At 42.1% G+C, this 22,017-nt stretch overlaps 1 protein-coding gene across 3 annotated transcripts in view; it reads left to right on the top strand.

The window, feature by feature from the left end:
• The window catches only part of SNX29 (sorting nexin 29), a 2,112,233-nt gene that overhangs the window by 1,573,841 nt on the left and 516,375 nt on the right, over positions 1 to 22,017 (top strand). For all 3 annotated transcript variants that reach the window (XM_073591167.1, XM_073591166.1, XM_073591168.1), the window contains one exon: positions 8,156 to 8,237. In XM_073591167.1, coding sequence (XP_073447268.1) covers positions 8,156 to 8,237 — 82 coding nt within the window. The remainder of the gene's footprint in view (positions 1 to 8,155; positions 8,238 to 22,017) is intronic.

Here is a 22,017-nt window from a genome sequence, read left to right as displayed (position 1 = left end):
AGCAGACAGATGTAGGTACAATTTAGCGTTAGGCATAAGCTTGGTCGTATAACAGGCCAGGGTCAGTTCCGGAGAAGGCAGAGGTATGTTTATCGTTAGGCAGAAGCTTGGTCGTATAACAGGCCAGGGTCAGTTCCGGAGAAGGCAGAGGTAGATACAGTTTAGCGTTAGGCAGAAGCTTGGTCGTATAACAGGCCAGGGTCCATTCCGGAGAAGGCAGAGGTATGTACAGTTCAGTGCAGTGGCATAAGGGGTGTGGAGGAAAATGACAGGAAATGAGAATTACGTTTACCATACTTCCCTAATAATGTAGAGAAGTATGGTAATGGCAGAAACATTCACCTATACAGAGGCCTGGTTGGGAAGGACATTGGGGACAATAAAACGAGGTGTCTCTTCTAATTCCTCCTCTGGAGCACACCCGGCATCTCTTCTGACGTCTGTGGCCTGTTTCACTGGGGGGGATTTTGTCAGGAAAGTGGCGTTCGTGGAGTCTGCTCATGGAATCAGAGTGAATATTTTCTGGTGGGCTTTCAGGGTACAAAAGGGCGGAGATTACTTGTTCCTGGTAGTGCAGATAGGATATGGAGTTCTCTGTAGATTTTTGGTAAATAACATAAATGTTATACATGGCCAAACTGAAAAAATAAATGGACACTTTTTTATATCAGTGGCGGGATTTTCTTGTGGGAAGGTAGGGTTCAATCATCTGATCGTTGAAGTCCACTCCCCCCATAAACAAATTATAATCGTAAACACAAGCAGGTTTTTGGACTGGACCGTTTCTTCTTGGGACTTCCACGAAGGTGTCATTATGAATTGTCGTCAGCATGTGGACGTTTCGTCTGTCCCTCCACTTGACAGCCAATAGCTCCTGGTTCTGCAAAGACGCCGTCTCCCATTGGCGTAGCCTTTCATTGACCAGTTTTTGCGGAAAGCCTTTTCTGTTGGTTCTTACGGTACCACATGCTGGGGTGTCTCTCCGGTGAAGATTGCGGAAGAGGGGCAAGCTAGTATAAAAATTATCCACATAAAGGTGGTACCCCTTTCCAAGGAGTGGATAAACAAGCTCCCAGACAACTTTGCCGCTGGCTCCAATATATTCTGGACATTCAGGGGGGTGCAGTTGGGTGTCCTTCCCTTCATAAACCCGGAAGGCGTAAATGTACCTGGTGGCTCGGTCGCAAAGTTTGTACATTTTTACCCCATATCGGGCCTTTTTGCTGGGGATGAATTGTTTGATGCCCAGCCTGCCGGAGAATTTTACAAGGGACTCATCCATGGAAATATTCTGTTCAGGGGTATATAATTGGGGAAATTTTTCAGAGAAATAATTTAACAGTGTCTGAATTTTGAATAACTTGTCAAATGCTGGGTCATTTCGGGGAGGGCACTGGGTGTTGTCGTTGTAGTGGAGGAAGCGCAAGATCATAAGGCATCTTGATATTGGCATGATTGATGAGAAGAGGGGCATGTGGTGGATGGGGTTAGTTGACCAATATGAGTACATTTCATTTTTTTTGTGAGTCCCATTGTAAAAGTTAGGCCTAAGAAAATTTTAAATTCCTCTATGGTAAGCTCTCTCCACTCAAAGGGACGGGCATAACTAGAGCCAGGGTTGCTTACTATGTACTGTTGTGCATAGAGGTTGCACTGGGCCACAATGGACGATAGTAAGTCTTCGGTGAAAATCAAATAAAAAAAACAAGCATGACAAAATTATCGGTGTTCACCTGGACACCTGGCTGGGCTGTAAAAGGGGGGATATTTGCTGCTCTTGAATGAGGGGGAAGCCACAGGGGGTTTTGAAGGGCATAGGGAAGGGTGACATGGCCTCTATCCTTTTGAGGCTGAGAGGACACCCTACTGATACCTGGCCTTTTTTGCAGTGGCACTGCGCTTGAGATGGATGGCACTGCGCTTGAGGTGGACGGCACTGCGCTTGAGGTGGTAGTAGGCTGCTGCTCCACGCCAGAACGCCTTCTTTTCACGGGCACACGTTCCTCTTCCAATTCTGTATCAGACCCGCTGCTTGGCATGGGTTCATAGGCTGAATCCGAATCCGACTGAGGCTCAGAGAGCTCCCCGCTGCTCTCATCGGTCATGCTGAGACGCTGGTAGGCCTCCTCGGCCGTAAATAATTTTTTGCCATACTGGTGGCTGGTGAGGTTGATGTGGTGCAGATAAGCACTGATGGGCACAGGTGGCACTGATGGGCACAGGTGGCACTGGTGTGGCACTGGTGTGGCTCTGGTGGCACAGAGGTGGCTCTGGTGGCACTGGTGGGCACAGGCAGCACTGGTGGGCACAGGCAGCACTGATGTGGCACTGCATTGGTGCAGGTGGCACTGATGGGCACAGGTGGCACTGATGTGGCACTGGATTGGCACTGATGTGCACTGTGGTGGCACTGGTGTGGCTCTGGTTGCACTGTTGTGGCTCTGGTGGCACAGAGGTGGCACTGGTGAGCACAGGCAGCACTGGTGGGCACAGGCAGCACTGGTAGGCACAGGCGGCACTGGTGGGCACAGGCGGAACTGATGTGGCACTGCAGTGGCACAGATAAGCACAAGTGGCACTGATGAGCACAGGTGGCACTGGTGTGGCACAGGTGTGGCGCTGGTGTGCACTGTAGTATCACTGGTGTGGCTCTGGTGGCACAGAGGTGGCACAGGGGTGGCACAGGTGGCATAGATGTGGCACAGATGGCATAGAGGTGGCACAGATAACACTGTTGTGGCACAGATGACACTGCTGTGGCACTGTTGTGGCACTGCTGTGGCACTGTTGGGCACTGATATATATATAGAAAAACTCACTGAATTTCACCGTAAGGCTCTCCTCTCATGCTGCATCGGTGTGAGGAGAGGAGAGCTGTGAACTCCTGATGAACTCAATTTCCCTTCTTTGTTGACATTTGTGATCGCTCCGTCATTGGACGGAGCAATCACATGGTAAAGGGCCGCTGTCATTGGCCCTTTACCACGATCCGTGTTGCACCGAGTCCCGTGGACCCGGCGAACATGGATGTTCCCATGTGCGCTCCCCAGGGGGCGAGTGGGAGCGGTTTTCCAGGATCACGTCATATGATGTGATCCCAGAGTTATCCAACCGCCCTGCAGACGCCCTGAAGGGCCTGGTATGGAATTTAGGGAGACCCCCCACGTCATTTTTTTTTTAAATTTTGGTTCGGGGTTCCCCTGTGGGGAATTCCCATGCCGTTTTTATCAATGAACTTCTATGTGTATTGTCGGACCGGCAATGCATTAATAGCCGCGAATAGTTTTAAATGACTTTTTTTCCTTTGAAATGTCATTTTGCTGTCAGACTGTTCTAAACATGGGAAACATGCGCCCCTTTACAGGCATACTATAGACACCCCCCAGGTACGAAATGTAAAGGGATATTACACTTTTATTGTTTCACTTTAAGCATTATTAAAATCACTGCTCCCGAAAAAACGGCCCTTTTTAAAACTTTTTTTTGTCCTGGGGCAGGACCCAGGTCCCGAAACACTTTTTATGACAATAACTTGCATATAAGCCTTTAAAATTAGCACTTTTGATTATTCATGTTCATGTCCCATAGACTTTAACGGTGTTCGAACAAATTTTTTGCCTGTACGCAAGTTCTGGTGCGAACCGAACAGGGGGGTGTTTGGCTCATCCCTACAGATCACATTTTATGACCAATTTGTGCAGAAATCCATATCATTCCAAAAGGGTTCACATACTTTTTATTGCAACTGTATATACAGTTGTGTGAAAAAGTATTTGCCCCTTTCAGATTTTTAAGCATATTTGTCACACTTAAATGACTAAGATCATCAAACACATTTTATTATTACACAAAGATAACCGGAGTTAATACAAAATGCAGTTTTTAAATGATGGTTTCATATATTAAGGCAAAAAAGCTGTCCAAACCTGCCTGGTTTTATGTGAAAAAAGCAATTGCCCCCTAAACCTAATAACACCCATGGTGGCAACAACTGCAATCAAGCGTTTGCGGTAACTGGCAATTCATTTTTTACATTGCTGCGGAGCACTGTTCTTTGCAGAATTGTTTTAATTCAGCCACACTGGAGGGTTTTCCAGCATGAACGGCATCCCAATTAGATTTAGGTCCAAGCTTTGACTAGGCCACTCCAAAATCTAAATTTTGCTTTGTTTGAACCATTTGGAGGTGGACTTGCTGTTGTTTTTCGGATCATTGTCCTGCTGCATAACCCAAGTGCACTTGTGCTTGAGGTCGCAAACCGATGGATTTTCTGGTAGAGCTCAGAATTCATGGTTCCATCATCAATAATGGTAAGTCGTCCAGGTCCCAAAGCTGCAAAGCAGCCCCAAACCATCACGCTACCACTACCATGTCTGACTGTTGGTTTGATGTTCTTGTTATGAAATGCTGTATTAGTTTTATGCCAGATGTAACGGGACGCACACTTTCCATAAAGTTTAATGTTTGTCTCATCAGTCCACAGAATATTTGCCTAAAAGTTTTGGGGGATAATCAAGATAATTTTTGGTAAATGTGAGATGAGCCTTTGTGTTCTTTTTGGTCAGCAGTGGCTTTGGCCTTGGAACTCAACCATGGATGCCATTTTTGCCCAGTCTCTTTTTTATTGTTGAATCATGAACACTGATCTTACCTGAGGCAAGGGGTGGCCCGTAGTTCTTTAGATGTTGTTCTGGGTTCTTTTATGACCTCCTGGATGAATCATCATGCTCTTGGAGTGATTTTTGTAGGCCGGCCACTCCTGGGAAGGTTCACCACTGTTCCAAGTTACTGTATCTCCATTTGTGGATAATGGCTCTCCCCGTGGTTCACTGGAGTTCCAAAGCCTTAGAAAAGGCTTTGAAACCATTTCTAGACCGATACATGTTTGTTTCTAATTTGTTCTTGAATTTTTTTAGATTGTAGCACGATGTGTGGCTTTTTGTGATCTGTTAGCGTGTTTACTTTGTCAGATAGCTTCTATTATTATGATTTCTATTATTATTATTATTATTATTTTCTATTATTATTATGATTTCTTGATTCAACAGGTCTGGCAGTAATCAGTCCTGGTGTGGCAAGTGAAATTGAACTCAGCTTTCCAAAAAATTGTGGTTAATCAGAGTTCATTCATGATTTAGCATGGGAGGGGGCAATTACTTTTTCACATAGGGCCAGGCAGGTTTGAACAGCTTTTTTCCCTTAATAAATGAAATAATAATTTAAAAAACTGCATCTTTGTTATCTTTGTGTAATATTAAAATTTGTTCGATGATCTGAATCATTTAAGAGTGAGAAATATGCAAAAATATAAATAAATCAGGAAGGGGGCAAACACTTTTTCACCCACTGTGTATATATATATATATATATATATATATAGATATATATATATATATATATATATATATATATATCTATATATATATATATCAAACGCAACACACGGGAAATTGCTTCTAGTTACATTTTAAAGGGACCTCATTAGCTGCATATAGTGCTATAAGGGGAGTGATTTGGACTGCTTGGTAATTAGTTACATAGTTGGTCAGGTTGAAAAAAGACACAAGTCTAGCTTGTTAAACCAATAAAAAAATAAATAAAATCATACAATCCTATATACACAATCCTATACCCACAGTTGATCCAGAGGAAAGTGAAAAACACCAGCAAAGCATGAACTACTTTGCTACAGCAGGAGAAAAAATTCCTTTCTGATCCCCCCAGAGGCAATCAGATATTCCCTGGATCAACTTTACCTATAAATGTTAGTACCCATTATATACATTTAGGAAATAATCCAGGCCTTTCTTAAAGCAATCTACTGAGCTAGACAGAACCACCTCTGAAGGGAGTCTATTCCACATTTTCACAGCTCTTACTGTGAAGAAATCTTTCCATATTTGGAGATGAAATCTCTTTTCCTATAGGCGTAAAGAGTGCCCCTTGTCCTTTGTTATGACCCTAAAGTAAATAACTCAACACCAAGTTCACTATATGGACCCCTTATGTATTTCTACATGTTGATCATATCCCCCCTTAATCTCCTCTTCTTAAGAGAGAATAAATTCAGTTCCTCTAATCTATCCTCATAGCTGAGCTGAGCTATGCCTCTTATCAGTTTGGTTGCCCTTCTCTGCACGTTCTCCAGTTCCCCAATATCCTTTTTGTGAACTGGTGCCCAAAACTGAACTGCATATTCCAGATGAGGTCTTACTAATGATTTGTACAGGGGCAAAATGATCTCTCGCTCTCTCTCGCTCTCTCTCGCTCTCTCTCTTTCTCTCTCTCTCTGGAGTCCATACCTCTCTTAATACAAGAATAGATATTGTTCGCTTTGGAAATTGCCAAGCAATTATCCCTATTTTTTTTTTTAAATTTAAGGTACCCATATAGCGCCATCAATTTTACGCAGCACTCCACACGTACATTGCACACTCACATTGGTCCCTACCCTCAAGGAGCCCACGGTCCAATGTTTCAAAATTTTTCATACCCGGGATGTTTACTAAACCAATAAGCAGTGTCTGGTATTATAGTGACTAGTAATATTGCACCCTTGTTTGGACAAATTTCAGTGTTTTTGGTTTGATTAAATTATAGAATGAAATGTATTATTATTATATTATTATTTTTTAATATTATTTATAATTATTTGTTAGACTATAATTTATGTTTTCATGTTTCAAACTTTATCATACCCGGGATGTCTACTAGACTCTTGTTTGGACAGATTTATTCCTAAGTTATTCCTAAGAATTACAGTCCTACAATATAAAACAACAAATTTCCATGCAAAACAATGTACCGCTTTGACATTCAAAAATACTGACATAATCAGACCGCCAGGGAGGTTAATAAACATTTGTGGTATTTTTTTGTATATTTAGCAAAAATAAAAACCCCATTGGTGATAAAATACCATGAAAAGAAAGCTCTATTTGTCTCAAAAAAAAAAATAATTTAGGTTCAGTGTTGAATGACTGAGCAATTGGAAGGAGCAGATAACACATGTAAGATCTAGGTGAATTAATGAATTATTATTATACAGGATTTATATAGCGCCAACAGTTTACGCAGCGCTTTACAATATAAAATGGAGACAATACAGTTATAATACAATACAATACAAGAGGATTAAGAGGGCCCTGCTCAGAAGAGCTTACAATCTAATAGGGTGGGGCAGGTGGTACAAAAGGTTGAATTGAAGGACTCTTCCCAAGGGTGCAAGCCACGGCTCGCCCCCTGTACAGACTGCAAAAAAGAAAGGAACTGCCTCACACCAAGATCACAAATTATGAGTCCTTTATTCTTGATCCATAAAACAAAGTGACACACCACAGGAAAACGGCAATCAAGGCAGACGCATTTCACATAGAATCATGTACTTAATAACTGACCTTCCTTAAATAGGACCTCCCACTGTGTGTGAGATCAGCAGAACTATTTCTGTGTCCCAGCCATGTTCCAGTCAAAAATGCAATCCAAATGCATGGCTGAGATTAACTAAAAGACCAACAATGAATCCTAGGAGTCCTAAGGAGTAGTCCCTTTACAATGCAACCAGGTAAGAGATTGATAGTGGGTGCCCGACGGGGCACTACATTAATTCCTGCTATCAGAATCTCTGCACAAGTATCATCCACATGTAAAATAGGTAAGTGTCTGTGAATGATATATTTTAGCTTCGATTCTACACTATATTGACTACATATGACTGAGCAATTGTCTTTTAAAATGTGACAGCGAAGAAAGCTGAAAATTGGCCTGGGCAGGAAGGGGGTAAAGTGCCCTGTATTAAAGTGGTTAATACATTTTTGTTCACTATTTTTTTTTTTTTTTTTGTGAATTGACTTTTACACATGTTCATGTGGTATTTACTAAGAGTTTCTTAGTTTTTGTGGTAAGTACCACATAAACCTGCAGAGAATTGACCATTGCATGAGATATTTGGGTAAAATGTGTTATGTGACCCAAATATCTCATGTGATATCCTTTTGTGAATTGACCCCAGGTTGTCTTTAATTGGTTTGTATCCTCATAGTACTTCAATATTTGTATAGATTCTTGTTTCCAGTGACTTACCATAAATAATATTAGGGTATAGATTTTCCATTATTGTAATTGTCAGTAATTGCAATCTGCATTTATATTACAGATCACACCGTGCCCTTGTAAATGTTTGGATACCCTCAGTTTTTCTAAGAGGTAAATCTACCCATGCCTTTCATGTTTATCAGGTAAGAGCTTTCCCAGATAAAGTAATGTAAGAGGTCATCTATAAGGGCTCATGGATAACTTTAATCTGCAGGCTAGGTGGTCTAGAGGTAGTCTAGAATCTATGGTGTTCTATTGTGTTACTGAATAAAAGTATTAAAGTGGTTGTAAAGCCTAAACATTTTTTACCTTGATGCGTTCCTTGCATTAAGGTAAAAAAACTTTTAGGTGTCAGCATCCCCCCTCAACCCCCCCTTTACTTACCTGAGCCCTCATTCGATCCAGCGCCGTACACATCTGCAGCTCTTCTCCCCCCTCACTTCCGGGTCTCGCTGGCTTTGCTGGGGCATCGGGAGCCATCAGTTCCCAGTGCTATCAATCAAAAGCAGTGATAAGGGAGCGGGGAGCGGGGCTGAGTCCCGCTGTTTGTTTCAATAGACGGCTTACCATGGGGGCACAGAACAGAGGGGAGGGGCCAGGAGTGGGGAACCCGAAAAGGGGTGGTTCGCACCTGCTCTGTGCAATGGAAGTGTAGACAGGTTTGTTATTTAAAAAAAAATAATTTCCTGTACAATCACTTTAAATCCAAAAATGTAATATATTGCAGCATACCGTTCATTAGATGTGGTGGCTGCATCAGTTTTCTTTTCCTTGGCTTTTTTCCTTCTGTTTTCTCTTGGTGATGTGATCTTGTATTAGTGATCGTCCATATTGCTGGAATGAGCGCTAAAGTAGTGGGTGTTGCAGCAACCTCCAGCTGGAAATGGGAACATGTGCAGTAACTAGGTATTTGCCAGAACACCACTGATTTTCAGATTTAGTCCATATGGTTTTTACTGGAGAGTGATCACATGAAGAGCAAAAAAGGATGCAGTGTTTTGGAGCCACTCAGGATCCCTTTGTCATTCCTGATGGAAGGGTCCAGCTCTGAAACATGGCACTCTTTTTTGCTCTCGACATGATAATTCGCCGATAAAATCAGTTTGGACTTAATCGGAAGATCCATGGTGTGCTGGCAAATATCTACAGTTCTTGTATTAATGAGACACAACTCTGGATGAACGAGCACAGTAGGTCAACAGACAGCATTATTGTCAGTCTGAGGGGAGGGCAGTGTTTAATGAATTAGCAGATTTAAATACTCTAACCAGTTGAAGCCAAACTCCAGCTAATACTTATAATTAATTACAGCAAACTGTTTTTTTTCTCCCTTGGGGATAAGGGTTTTACATGAATAAATAAAAGCTGATGGTTTTAACCACCCCTGCCAGTGTTAAATGGTTTGTCTCATCCATGTAAAATGATACATTCTGCTGCAGAGCTTGGGCTTGTGGAAAACAACAGACTTACTGGCTGGATCATCAGATGAAAATAGAAAAAATAAATCCTAAAAAAGAAAACGAATGCAGCCATCACCCCTAAGAATTGGTAAACTGCAATATGATAAATGTTTGCTTTTGAGTTAAATACTGCTTTATTATTCCAAATGGCATATCTTTCAAATAAAAAGAATTATAATTCATCCTTTTGCTGAGATGTACATTTGCTGTGAGCTATTATGTATCTTCACCTAACAAGCAAAAAATGCTTCTGGGTCCAGGACTGTTTTAAATAAATGGATTGTTGTGGCCCATGGCTTTGGAACACACCTTGTCCTAGACGAATCTATATTTGATCATATAAAGCACTCACAACAAGATTCAATTAAATGCATAACCCTCTCACAACATGTAAATAAATCAATAAAAAGTATATACATGAATTAAAACAATACAGGTATCATAATTATCGTTTTGCTTCGTCTATCTAGCAAGGTTACTCTGTGGTATAAGCAAGGAAGCTGAGATTTCTGCAGTGTGTAAATGTCCTTTTACTATACAAAGATGCTGTACATACAAAGCAATTACAATATTAAGAATACAATACAAGACTGACAGATAGCTATAACAAGCAAAATGCCTAGCAAATGAACAGCCTATGGTCTATACCTGTACAAATACACTTTAAGGTTTCTTATCTTCTGTAACTGTATGTTCGTGATCTCCATCTCCATCAGGCTTATGCCTGAATTCCCCTTTTATGTGTCAGGCTGTTTACCATAGTTACCAAACAACAGAAAACATACCTGTTTACTGTAGCTGTAGAAACAATGGACTGTTGAAAACTGTCAATTGAATACAATGGTATCTACGTACCCATTGTCTAATCAAGCCAAAACCTGACAGTAATCTAACAGTCATTCTTTATGTTTGAGAGCTGAAAGAATCTAAAACAAGTAATGTCTTACTTGTTTACTGTAGCTATAGAGACAATAGCCTGTTGAAAACTGTCAATTGAATGCAACAATAATATCTAACCCCATTGTATGAAATGGCATTTGTTTGAGAAATCTACTCAAGCCAAAAACTGACAGTAATCTGACCAACTCACTATTGTAATATTGTCCCATGTATCTTATGTCTGATTAATATAAAAAAATCATATTTTTAACAAACGGAACACATTCCGCCCTAGATTTTTTTTTACTTTCAGACCCCATACAGAAAATCACTTGATTACTAAGAAAACTCATTCTAAACATTAATTTTCCTTTAATGAAACATCTCCCATATTTCTGTCATTGAGAAGGTGTTTCAGTCTTTAACTTAAGTTAATTAAAAAGTCCATTCTAAAGTTCTTTAGAAACAAGTCCAGGCTGTAATACATCAAAGGCCTTGCTCTCCACATCCCTTGCGATCTTCCGTCATTCTTTCCATCATGTAACCATTTTTCTCTGGTCTTCCTATGGATCAAATAGGAGACAGCCTGTGAAGTGGTAAACAAAGCGGATTATCTATTCCTTCTAATAATACATAAACAGTAGATCCAAGCCCTTCAGCTACAATCTCTCCTCTAAATGGCTTCTTGCCTGGATATCTGACTAACACTTTGCCCCCTGCCTGTACCCACTTCTGACCCTCCCAAAGAACATCAATCGGGATATTTCCAAGAAGATCACTACTGTTTATTTTTGGAAGGTTTGATGTTATGTAGCCTCACTTTCCACTCTTGCTGAGAAGTATCCACTAACCAGTCAGAGTCCCAGTCACTGTCTTCAAGCTCATCTGCCAATGCAAATATAACTTCAAACCTTCCTGCCAGATTCCTTCTCATTCCTAGATAGGCTTCAGCTTTAGATACGTCACTCTTGGTTTCTATGTCATGGGAAGCAGTAACATGGTATCTGTTAAGCCTTGTTCTTTCAGGAACCTTACATAAATACTGAACTCTGCACTCCAGCTGTGGAATCTGTGCCCCAGCCCCTACCATCCTCTCATATGGTGTGCTTTTGGCTATTGGCCTAGAATTTAACAACATGACTGCCTGTGTGAGGACCCGATCCCACCCCCCTAGTGTATGTGTGGGTGTAAGTTTGCGTATCTGGTCCTTCAATAGCCTGTTGTATCTTTCAATCAAAACAGCTGCCTGTGGATGGTATGGGATGTGGCACAACCAGTACACTCCAGAATCTTTGGCCCACTGCTGTACTGTTAATCCGGTGAAATGTGAGCCGTTATCACTTTGGACTTGTTTGGGACAACCATAAGCAACAACAATTTTCTGGAGCAGTTAAAACATTGGGGCTTGATCTGCAAGGATGAACAAGCATAAGTCCTGAATAGGTATCCACTGCAGTGCAACAATATCTCAGTCCATTGTTTCCCCGGGGCAGGGGACTGATAAAGTCAATATGCCAGATCTCTGCAGGCCTCTCACCCCTTTTAATTGACTCGGTGGAGTACATTTGCAATGGCCATTGTCGCACTTCTCCACACACTGTACAGTTCCCTATTACAGTCTTTATCATGTCCATGGATATAGGTAATCCTCTCTGCTGTGTCCATTCATATGTTGCTTTCTGCCCCAAATGTCCAGATTGCTTGTGGGTCCAGTTGGCCAAGTTCATCAAGACAGGATCAATTGGCACAACTGCCTTCACTTTGGCAATTTCATGTGCAACTCTGTTATAGTTCTCAAAGTCTGGGACTAGGGGAACATGTGCATCAACATGCCCCACTTTTATGGTGTGGGAGTGAGCTTCCTTCCAGATGTAGTCCCAGACTTCCTTGCCTCCCCACACCACCTTTCCATGAATCATCCATTCATTGGACTTCCACATGGGCATCCAAATTGTCAGTCCTTTAAAAACTTCCCAGCTGTCAGTGTAGATAGTGACATGGGAAGAAGGATCCTCCTGAAGAGTCATCACTACAGCTTTCAACTCTGCATACTGACTGGACCCTCCAATTCTGGTCTCCTGCAGGACTGTGTCTGTACTTGGGTTGTAGGCTGCTGCTGTCCATTTATGCCCAGACGAGGTGACTATGGCTGAACCATCAGTGAACCACGCTGACTCCTTCATGTCTTCTGACAGAGACTCAAAGGGTGGAGCCTCTTGAATGGGGGATGACTGCAGCACAGGAATTTCTTCTTCTGGCTGGGTGCTGGTAAAAGTAGCAAGCCCTGTCAACTGTTTTGAAATGTCTCTAATATACCCAGCTGCAATACCCCCTCTTTCTTGAAGATACCACTTCCATTTCATCAGTGTCTGGTTCTGGGCTACAGCTGCCCTAGTGGTCAGTCCATTATCTCTCAGCCATCCTGCTATTGGCAATGCAGTATGGATGGTGACTGTGTCCTTTCCTGTAATTGTCTCTACATGTTGAAGTGCTGTGTAGGCCCCAAGCAGGTACTTCTCTAGGGACGTGTATCTCTTCTGTGCCCCTGTCAGTTGTTTGGACCAAAATCCAATGGGTTTTGCTCTCAGTCCTTTCTTTTCATTTGGCTGCCATAGACTCCAAGATATGGTACCATTCTGCTTCACTACATCCAGCTGAAATGGTACTCCTTGTCTTACAGGTCCTAATCCCTGATGCTGCAAAATAGCTTCTTTAGCAGCCAGGAATGCAGTCCGCTGCTCTGAACCCCATGAGAACTCAGTCTTTTTTCTGGTTACATTATATATAGGCCTCAGAATCAGTCCAAGATGTGGGATGAATGATCTCCAGAACCCCACAACTCCAATGAACTTCTGTGCCTCCTCTTTAGTAGTAGGGGGCGACAGAGCCTGGATAGTTTGCACAACTGTCTCTGGAATTTTCCTCTGCGGCCCAGTCCACATAATTCCTAGGAATTTCACTTCTGTGGCAGGCCCTTGGACTTTGTCCTTGTTGATAGCCCACTCTTTGTTCTCCATGTGATGTATCAGCAGGTGCAGTGCTTCAGTTACATCTTCTTTTGTTCCAGAGATCATAATGTCATCAATGTAGTGAAACACAGTGACTTTCAAACTCAGGGTACTTAAATCTTGGGTAATCAGTCCATGACAAATCAATGGAGTATGAACATAGTCTTCAGGAAGCACGGTGAAAGTGTACTGGTGGCCTGACTCTGGGTCTATCAAAATCAAAAAGAAAGCATTAGCCAGGTCTGTCACAGCATGATATTCTCCTGCTTCTTTAGCAATTTTATCAACAATTGAGATCATATCTGGTACAGCTGACTTCAATGGAGGTGCCACTTTATTTAGACCTCTGTAATCCACAGTCATTCTATATGTCCCATCAGGTTTTTTTACTGAGAACACCGGAGATGAGAAAGGACTTACAGCAGGTTTAAGGATCCCTACTCTCAACAGTTCTTGAATGGTCTCCCCAATTTCTTTGTGGCCTCTAGGAAGTCGGTACTGCTTGAGACAGACAGACTTCTCTGGTGGAGGAATGTAGACAGGGGTCCATTTCGCATGACCTCTGGCTACAGCCTTCACTGCCCTCACCAGATACGCTTTATCAGGATACCTGAATGTGAATGTACCTCTTTAAGTCTGAATTGACTGACTTTGAGGTACATCCATCCCAAGAATATTTCCGGGTAACTCTGATACCAAAACATTTGTTATAAATCCTGATCCTTTGCCACAAGCCAATTTCATCTATGAGTTTAGCTATGAGTAAGCATCTCTGTATGTGAAACGTGTTAGCTATCGCTATTTATCTATCGTATCTGATGACTTTTGTTGGATTTTAACTATTTTTGCAATAAAGATGACCGTTTTCAGAGTGCAGCAGTCTGGGATTTCCTTGCTACCTTAGACTTGTGCACAGTCTGCACCTGTTTCCTATTGAGTGTGGAGGTTTTCTTTTATGGTCCACGAAGCTTGGAGAGCGGCGTCACCTTTCCAACAAGCCAATTTAACCCATATCCTAACTGCTGGTGTAGTTTTCCCTCCCAAACCTTCTACATAAATCAATTCTCCTTTGTGATGGGAAGGATTTCCTTGCAATAGTGTAACTTCAGCTCAGCTATCAACTAAAGCCATTACATGTGTAGGAGAAGATGACTTCCCCCTCCATACAGTGACAGGTGTATCGTCGGTCTCCTGCTGTCACTGCCCTTACTGCTATTACAGGAGACTCACTTTCCCTTCATAAAGGATAAGGAACCTCCCAATCCCCTTTTCTGATTCTCCCTAACTCCTCCCCTGGGTAAAGGGATATGGGTTTGGGTTCATGTTCAGTTTTGGGAATTGGTTTCGGGCTAACAGGAGGGTTCTGTTCTGTTTTCTCTAAGTCTAGGCTGATGTTATCTTCACTAGGAGTAATGTTTCTAACCCTGACATTTTTTCCTACTAAATGTTTCCACCTCTTCAGCATTTCTGCTGTAGAAATCCCACCTATCTCATCTTTAGGTACTCCTGCCTTTAATAGGTCCACCCACATTTCTTTCCTAGAAATAACTAGTCTGGTTTTCTTTTCACCTCCTGTCTTCTCTTTTTTTTTTTTTTTTCCACTTCAGTGTTTACCTTTGAAAGACTTATTTCAACTTGACGTTCAAAACCTGTCCCTTCTCAAGTTCACATCATTGTGGTAGTGTTATGCAAAAAGAGAAGAGAAAAACAAAACAAAAAAAGTCCCTTTCTTTTATTTATACAAACGACTTTAAAAGAAAATTTTTCCCAATCTGCGCCACCCCCCCCTACAGCCCTCCCTCTCTAATTTCCACCCCCCCCCGCCTCACCGCTGCAATTTTCCTTCCTTTCCCAGGTGTTTTTTCCTCTTAAGATCTTATACCTTCTGACATCTGCCAATAGCTGTCTGAGGTTTTGTATCTTTCCCACCCATTCCAGACAGAAGTACATTTATCTAGTTGCCCTTTATCTTTACAACAAAGTAATTCCATTTTGTGATAGTGCTCCACTTGGTTAAACCATTCTCTTATATCTGGACTTTCACTCTTTAACCAATTTTTTTGGATCAATCCCTTTGCAGCGTTTAGTAGTTTTGGCGTTACTTTTTTCATGTATTGCTTTTTGGGAGAGTTGGCGTCGTGGACCAGACAAGTCAGTCTATTATTTTCTATCTTCTCTCCCGTTATCTCCTTACACATATAATTACTTCTTGCCAGAATACACTAATTTTCAGACAATCCCACCATATGTGTATCATTGTGGCTTTTTTTCCACAATTTCTCCAACATAATGGTGATCTTTCCTGATTAATTCTATGGAGTCTCTCCGGAGTCATGTACCACCTAACTAGAAATTTATAGTTCATCTCGATGGTGTTTACATCCCATGCTTGGTTATATCCTCCTTTAATCATTTTCTCAATTTGTTGCTCTTCCAAATTTGTTTCCAATTCTTTTTCCCATTTTCTATGAAGGAAGGCCTTTTTTGCCCTTCAAGGTCCGACAGGAACTCGTAGACTTTTGAGATGCCTCTCTTCAATGGCGTTGGTGTCACACAGAGTTTTTCCAACCAATTTAATTCTTCTCCATCTCTAAACGGGTGCGGTGATGTAGTGACTAAGTGCTTTAATTAAAAATATTCCCATTCACGTAGTTACCCACCAAATTTAATCTCTAATTCTTGTGCAGATTCCATCTTCCCTTTCCTAATGATATCTTTGATTTGTGGGTTCTTTATTCTAAGTCTTCGAAATATATCCTCACCCGGTGTGAAAAAATTTGTTCCCGTGAGGGCAATTAACGGTGAATTGTGTACCCACTTTTGCTTCCGGTATAGTGCATCCCAAATTCTGAATACGTTTTTTGTCAATTCATGTGTGTTAAAGTCTAATGTTCTATACTTATTTAGGATCCAAATATTTTTGTGCAGCGTGGTTTTGCTTAAAGTGTTTTCTATCTCTATCCATTTTTTTTCTCTGTTTTCCTTTGTCCACTCAAACATACGTGCTAGGATTACTGCTTTGTAATACCTAAAAAATATCAGGTGCTGCTAACCCCCTGTGCTGTCTTTTTATGAAAATTAATGCAAATTTTAATCTTGGTTTTTTATTTCGCCAGATAAATTTTGTCAATATTTTTTGTATAGTTTTGAAAAAGCTCTGTTTGACCCCTATTGGCAACATTTGGAATTTGTACAATATTTTTGGTAATATAACCATTTTGAGCGTATTGACTCTTCCAATCCAGGATATTGATTGTGTATTTATCTTCCTGATTTCTGCCTTGATCTCGTTTAATAATGGAATGTAATTTGCAGGATAAATTTTCTCAAGTGATGATGTTAATTTAATCCCAAGGTAGGATAGCTCCCCTTTTACCCACGTAAATGGGAATTCTTCTTGAAGGGCCAGGATGTCTTTTTTTCCTACTCCGAGGTTCAGTATTTCTGTTTTCCTTTGTCCACTCAAACATACGTGCTGAGATTACTGCTTTGTAATACCTAAAAATATCAGGTGCTGCTAACCCCCCGTGCTGTCTTTTTCTGTAAATTAATGCAAATTTTATTCTTGTTTTTTTATTTCGCCAGATAAATTTTGTCAATATTTTTTGTATAGTTTTGAAAAAGCTCTGTTGGACCCCTATTGGCAACATTTGGAATTTGTACAATATTTTTGGTAATATAACCATTTTGAGCGCATTGACTCTTCTAATCCAGGATATTGATTGTGTATTTATCTTCTTGATTTCTGCCTTGATCTCGTTTAATAATGGAATGTAATTTGCAGGATAAATTTTATCGAGTGATGATGTTAATTTAATCCCAAGGTAGGATAGCTCCCCTTTTACCCATGTAAATGGGAATTCTTTTTGAAGGGCCAGGATGTCTTTTTTTCCTACTCCGAGGTTCAGTATTTCTGTTTTTATGGGGTTTATTTTGAAATTTGAAAGTTCACCATACTTAACCACTTCTGTCAGGATATTTAGCAGAGTCTCTCTAGGCTTAGTCACATACACAAGGATGTCATTGGCATAAGCTGCGACTTTATGTTCTTTTCCCTCTACTCGAACCCCCTCTATCCCACGGTTATTTTGCAGGGTCGCCAGGAAAGGCTCCAATGACAGTACATATAGAAGAGGCGAGAGCGGGCATCCTTGCCGCGTTCCGTTGAACATTTCAAACACTGGCGACATCTTACCATTTACCCTTACTCTTGTCGTAGGCCCCTTGTATAGATTGTTTATCCACTTCATTATTTTAGGCCCCAATCCAAGATGTTGTAACGTAGTCATCATAAATCCCCAGTCTACCCTGTCGAATGCTTTTTCTGCATCAATTGACAGGAGTAGATCTCGGGAAATGTTGATGTTCTTTCTTCTCAGCATCAAGATTGTTTTTATGCTGTTGTCCCTTCCTTCTCTACCTGGAAGAAATCCAGTCTGGTCCGGGTTTATCCAGAGTGACATCAAACTTTTTATTCTAGTGGCTAAGATTTTGCCATAAAGTTTCGTATCCGTGTTCAATAAAGCAATGGGCCTATAGCTTGAGCAGTTGACTTTTCCTTCTTTGGGTATTATGGTGACATGTGCCAGGAGTGACTCTTTTCTGATGTCTTCCTCTCTTCCTCCTATTTTATTCAGACATTCGCACAGCTTTGGAATCAATTGGTCTTGAAATTTTTTATAATATCTGATCGTAAATCCGTCTGGCCCGGGACTTTTACCAGTAGGGCTAACAGGAGGGGTCTGTTCTGTTTTCTCTAAGTCTAGGCTGATGTTATCTTCACTAGGAGTAGTGTTTCTAACCCTGACAGTTTTTCCTACTAAATGTTTCCACCACTTCAGCATTTCTGCTGTAGAAATCCCATCTATCTCATCTTTAGGTACTCCTTCCTTTAATAGGTCCACCCACATTTATTTCCTAGAAATAACTAGCCTGGTTTTCTCTTCACCTCCTGTCTTCTCTACCCCATTCCCCTTTTTCTCTGTTCTTCTCAATTTGTATTCTTCCTGTCTGGCCTTGACCTTATCTACTGCCTTGACAGGTTTTGTTTTAGTCTCCTCCAGCTCCCCCGACTGGCTTAAAAGGGTTGTGGCTTCATGAATCTTGCTGTTTAATCCCAGGCCTCCCAACAAGGACAATAATGGAGCCCTGAGATTAAATGGGCGCAGACTTCATCAGCTTAGAGCGCAGAGCAGACGTAAAGGGTTCCATATCTGGACCCATCCATTCTGAAAACGTATTTAATCCGGTTATATAACCCATCTCACGTAACCTGGAAATACCCTCTCCTATTGATCTCCATGAGTAGGTATTTTCCAGGTCAGTAGGACTAGCGTATACTTGGACTATAATATTTCTCACGAGATCTAATAGTGAAAAATTCACGCTAAACTCTCTGGCTTTTCGCATTGCCTGATGCAATTGTGGATCATGGGTTAACACTCCCATAGTCACTGCTTCCTTACCTGACAAAACAACACTGTCTGCCCCCTCATCCCATAAGTGTAGGAGCCAACTCAATAGGGGCTCCTCAGACCTTTGTTTGTATTGCTTTGCCATCTCATGGAGTTCAGTTTGTGTAAACTCCCCTACTTCTTCAAATTCAACATCTCTGGGGTTGCGATAATGCACCTCCCCATCTGCCATATCCTCTCTATTATGTTGCCGTTTCCTATGCTTAGTAATGAGAGGTTTGGAATACTTTTTCTTACCCACTAGCAGATCATCATGTGAAATATCAAACTCTATCTCCTCATCCTCACTATTAGGGATGAGCCGAATACCCCCCGGTTCAGTTCGCACCAGAACCTGCGAACGGACCGAAAGTTTGCGCAAACTTTAGAATCCCATTAAAGTCTATGGGGCTCGAACATTCAAAATCAAAAGTGATAATTTTAAAGGCTAATATGCAAGTTATTGTCCTAAAAGGGTTTGGGGACCTGGGTCCTGCCCCAGGGGACATGTATCAATGCAAAAAAAGTTTTAAAAATGGCCATTTTTTTGGGGAGCAGTGATTTTAATGATGCTTAAAGTGAAAAAAAAGTGAAATATTCCTTTAAATATTGTACCTGGGGGGTGTCTGTAGTATGCCTGTAAAGTGACGCATGTTTCCTGTGCTTAGAACAGTCCCTGCACAAAATGAAATTTTTAAAGGAATAAAAGTCATTTAAAACTGCTTGCGGCTTTAATGTAATGTCGGGTCCCGGTAATATGGGTGAAAATCAGTGAGACAAACGGCATGGGTACCCCCCACCCCCCAGTCCATTACCAGGCCCTTTGGGTCTTGTATGGATATTAAGGGGAACCCCGCACCCAAATTAAAAAAAGGAAAGGTGTGGGGCCCCCAGGCCCTATATACTCTGAACAGCAGTATACAGGCGGTGCAAACAAGACAGGGACTGTAGGTTTGTTGCTAAGTAGAATCTGTTTTGTAATTTAGAACTGGTATATTTTTAAAGTGTAGCTCCAGCCAAAAAATCTATTTTTAAGCTTTTTGGAAAACATAGGGAAGGGTTATCACCCCAGTAACATTTGTTTTGATGTCTGTGCACCTCTTCAGAAGATTTCACCTCACTTTCTGTCCCAATGACAAATGTTTTTTGAAAATTTGGGGGTTTTAGTTAAACAAGGATTGGGGATAAAGCATCAGTGGAGAAGAGACATGTTTTTCCCATATTAACTCTTACAGGAGAGAATTTCCCTTCCTAGGGGTAGATTTTATCTCACTTCCTGTTGTCTCCTTCCGTTTGCAAGTAGGAGTCATTTGTAAGTTGGATGTTTGAAAGTAGTGTCCTGCCCTATATACTCTGCAGAAATTGGGGCCTTAGGTGTTGGTGTTGCCACAACACTGTAAGCCCTCACAGTTATTCTTGGTAGGCGCAGAAACGGGCCCTGTTGTGAAATATTATATCAAGAATTGTAATTACATGCCATTGTTGAACAGTGGTAGAAAAATTGTGCCTTTCGTGGTGGTGGTGGTGGTGTTGCCACAACACTGTAAGCCCTCACAGTTACTCTTGGTGAGCGCAGGAATGGGCCCAGCTGTGAAATATTAGATCAAGAATTGTAATTACATGTCCCTGTTGAACAGGGGCATAAAAATTGGGCCTTAGGTACTGGTGCCACAACACTGCAACCCCTCACAGTTGCTATAGTTGGAGCACAGGAATGAGCCCGGCTGCAAAGTATTGCATCAAAAATTGTAATTACTCGCCCCTGTTAAACAGGGGCAGAAAAATTGACACAACACTGCAACCCCTCACAGATGCTATAGTTGGAGCGCAGGAATGAGCCCTGCTGCAAAGTATTGAATCAAAAATTGTAATTATACGCCCCTGTTAAACAGGGGCTGAAAAATTGGGCCTTGGGCACTGGTGCTGGTGTCACAACACTGCAACCCTTCACAGATACTATAGTTGGAGAGCAGGAATGCAGGCTTCAGAGAGGACTGAAGGTATAGTGGGGTTGGAGATACCAGCTGATGAGGAGCAAGGAGAGGTCCGCTTTGTTCTTTGGTGTGGGTCTTTTAGGTACGCTTGCCAATGAACTGCATGGCAGCTCGACATATGTCTGGTCAAGCATGTGGTGCCCAAGTGGGTGATGTTTTGGCCACGTGAGATACGCTTGAGACATATGTAGCAGATAGCAGCGGTGGGATCTGATGCACTCGTCTCAAAAAAGGCCCACACCAAAGAACTTTTGGAATAATGCGCAGAGACAGCCCTGCACATGCGGAGCTCTGCGGTCTGATGCAGTCGGTGTTCTGCCCTTAAGCTGGCCCCTGGAGGGCATCCTGCCTCATTGGAGATGTGCCTCCTCCTCCTCCTCTCTCCTATCAGGCACCCACGTGGAGTCAGTGACCTCATCATCCCCTCCCTCCTCATCACTGGAGCAAAGATGGCAGTATGCTGCAGCTGGGGGAACATGACTGCCAGATTGCTGTCCTTCTTGGGCACCCCCTCTCTCTGGGCTCACGTTACTGTCTTCCTCTAGCTGGGTACCATCATCGGAGCCTTCAAAACGCTGGGCATCCTCCTGGAGCATGTACCCAACACTGTGGTCAAACAGTTTGGGGGACTCCTCAGGAGGACATGGTGGGGCAAGGGAAGGAGTGACTGATGCCATTGAGCCGAGGGAAGAGGCCGCATTGGCAGCTGCTTTGCCAGACAAAGTACCCTGAGTCTGGATGAGAGAGGATGAGGAGGATGAGGACAGCTTGGTCATCCACTCTACCAAGTCTTCCGCATGTTGTGACTCAACACAGCCATCTGCCGAAAAAAGGACAAGCATGTCCCACGGCCACGTGCTGATGAGGATGCACCGTCTACACGACCAGCACTGTTGCCTCTAGACACAGAGCCTGCTTGCCCTCTTTTATTGGCTTGTGACTGTCTGCCTCTCCTTGTTGGCCTTCCAGACATATTAATGGCCTGCAGTGAGATGTAGCTGCACAAAGCTGGGATGCATATATATATACTGATACTGCAGCTAGCAGAATCAACTCCTGCCTGTAGTATTATCAGTATGAGAACACCAGCAATTGTCTTCAGGTAGCTTTAGGTACACACTGTGTAGAG

The sequence above is a fragment of the Aquarana catesbeiana genome, linkage group LG06 (genome assembly GCF_042186555.1).
Source record: "Aquarana catesbeiana isolate 2022-GZ linkage group LG06, ASM4218655v1, whole genome shotgun sequence".
In the NCBI taxonomy this organism is placed as follows: Eukaryota; Metazoa; Chordata; class Amphibia; order Anura; family Ranidae; genus Aquarana; species Aquarana catesbeiana.
Note: the sequence above shows the minus strand (reverse complement) of the source record. Positions and strands in the feature narration are given on the sequence as shown.